At 40.1% G+C, this 1754-nt stretch overlaps 1 protein-coding gene across 1 annotated transcript; it reads left to right on the top strand.

The window, feature by feature from the left end:
- On the top strand, positions 1–1391 carry LOC148037228 (putative eukaryotic translation initiation factor 5-2). Its single transcript, XM_087677081.1, has 2 exons — positions 1–16; positions 478–1391. Exons 1-2 carry the CDS (start codon positions 1–3, stop codon positions 1389–1391), a joined length of 930 nt encoding a protein of 309 aa, XP_087533207.1.
- Positions 1392–1754: the final 363 nt, after the last annotated feature.

Below are 1754 nucleotides of genomic sequence, written 5' to 3'. Positions count from 1 at the left end.
ATGGTATACACGGGAAGTTAAAAGGATGGAGGCCGCTTTTCTGTGTGTGATATGCTATGGAAGAAAGAGTGGCTAAAAAAACAAAAGGGAATTGTGAATAGTAAATGGTAAGAAAAGCAAAAAGGCTATTTGGGGGAAAAAAGGAAGCTTTTCTAGAAAAAGAAGGAGCTTTTTGAATCGTGAAGGAGGGAAATTAGAGAAAAGGAAGAAAGCAAGGGAGACGCTTTGGAGACAACGGAGGGACGTAGAGGCAACAGAGAAGACAAGGGAGGAGGATATTCTGCGCTAAGAGGACGAATCTGTTGTGATAGAGGAGAACAAAGGGATAGTTTGGGACGAAGTAAGGAATCAAGGATGCTGTGGCAAAAGAGCTCGGAGATGCAAACACTGTGATAATTGAGAAGTTTGGAAGAGTGAATTCTAGTGTGATAGGTAAGCCGAAGAGAAAGAAGTAATCAGAGTTTCAGTGACTAACAGAAGAAACGGCATCAACAAACACAGAGCATACGGAGAAGGGGACACGCTTTCAAAAAGAAATCGAGGACTTGAAGACGAATAGCTCATGGGCACAGTCTAAGTTTGATGATAAAACAGGCACGTCTATTGTGAATGGCTCACATGATACTGCAAAATTGGCAGGGCTTTTGGAAATTTTCATTAAGAAGTATGTGCAGTGCTATGGATGTGGGAATCCTGAAACCGAAATTCAGATTTCGAAAAGCCAGCTGATCACTCTCAAGTGTGCTGCGTGTGGTTTTATCTCAGATGTGGACATGCGAGACAAGCTTACAACATTCATACTGAAAAATCCTCCAGAGACAAAGAAGTCAGGGAAGGAGAAGAAGAATCTACGCAAGGCAGAGAAAGAGCGGTTAAAAGAAGGCGATGCAGTTGATGAGGAACAAAAGAAGGCTAAGAAGGAGTTTAAGAAGAAAAAAGGTCATGATGAAGTTTCTAAAATCTCCAGGAAAAAATCTACAACTTCTGATGAAGAAGAGCACTCTCCTGCAGCCAGCCAAGCTGATGAAGAGGAACCTGTTGTGGAGAGTGATGATGGCGTGGAGTGGCAGACTGATACATCACTTGCTGCTGCTCAGAAACGCATCAAAGAACAACTGACTGCTGCCACAAGTGAGATGGTTATGCTGGGAAATGAAAGCCATGATGCAGAAGAAATGACAGAGAAGGTAAATGTTAAGGAGGTAAAAGTGCCGAACAAAAATTCTATCAGTGTCAAGCATGCTGAACCTGAGGCTGAGAAAGTTGAGTCAAAGATGGTGAAGAAGGTGGAAGATAAAGTTCGCTCAACACCAACTGAGATGCTGAATACTGTTCGCAAAGTATTGAGCCCAATTTTCATGATACATACCTTAAAATTTTGGATAAGATAAACTCCAAGGTTTTACATAAGGAGGTGGTAACCATGTATGAAAACTGCAAGGTTCTTTAAAAGTTACAGAAACAGCCCATCATAACAATATAATATCACCTATTCATCCCATTCATCTTGGAGTAACCCTGAAAACTTGATGATTGAGCTCACTATAAAGAGAGTCATATACCATCAGTGGATTACAAGAATGTTATTGGTATACTTTACCTGTATGACATGCTGAAGCTAAAACAGAATTTATTGATTGAAATCTGGAATTATTGTATGGTTAATATATGTCTCAGAGTTGAATGCTAGAACCATATCTGACATTGGATTATTTATTTGTTTGATCTTCCATCTTGATATATATCAAGGTCTT

The sequence above is a fragment of the Lygodium microphyllum genome, chromosome 4 (genome assembly GCF_053477565.2).
Source record: "Lygodium microphyllum isolate KBCC chromosome 4, Lygodium_microphyllum_v1.1.10, whole genome shotgun sequence".
NCBI classification, from domain to species: Eukaryota; Viridiplantae; Streptophyta; class Polypodiopsida; order Schizaeales; family Lygodiaceae; genus Lygodium; species Lygodium microphyllum.
This window is presented reverse-complemented; position numbering and strand designations above follow the sequence as displayed.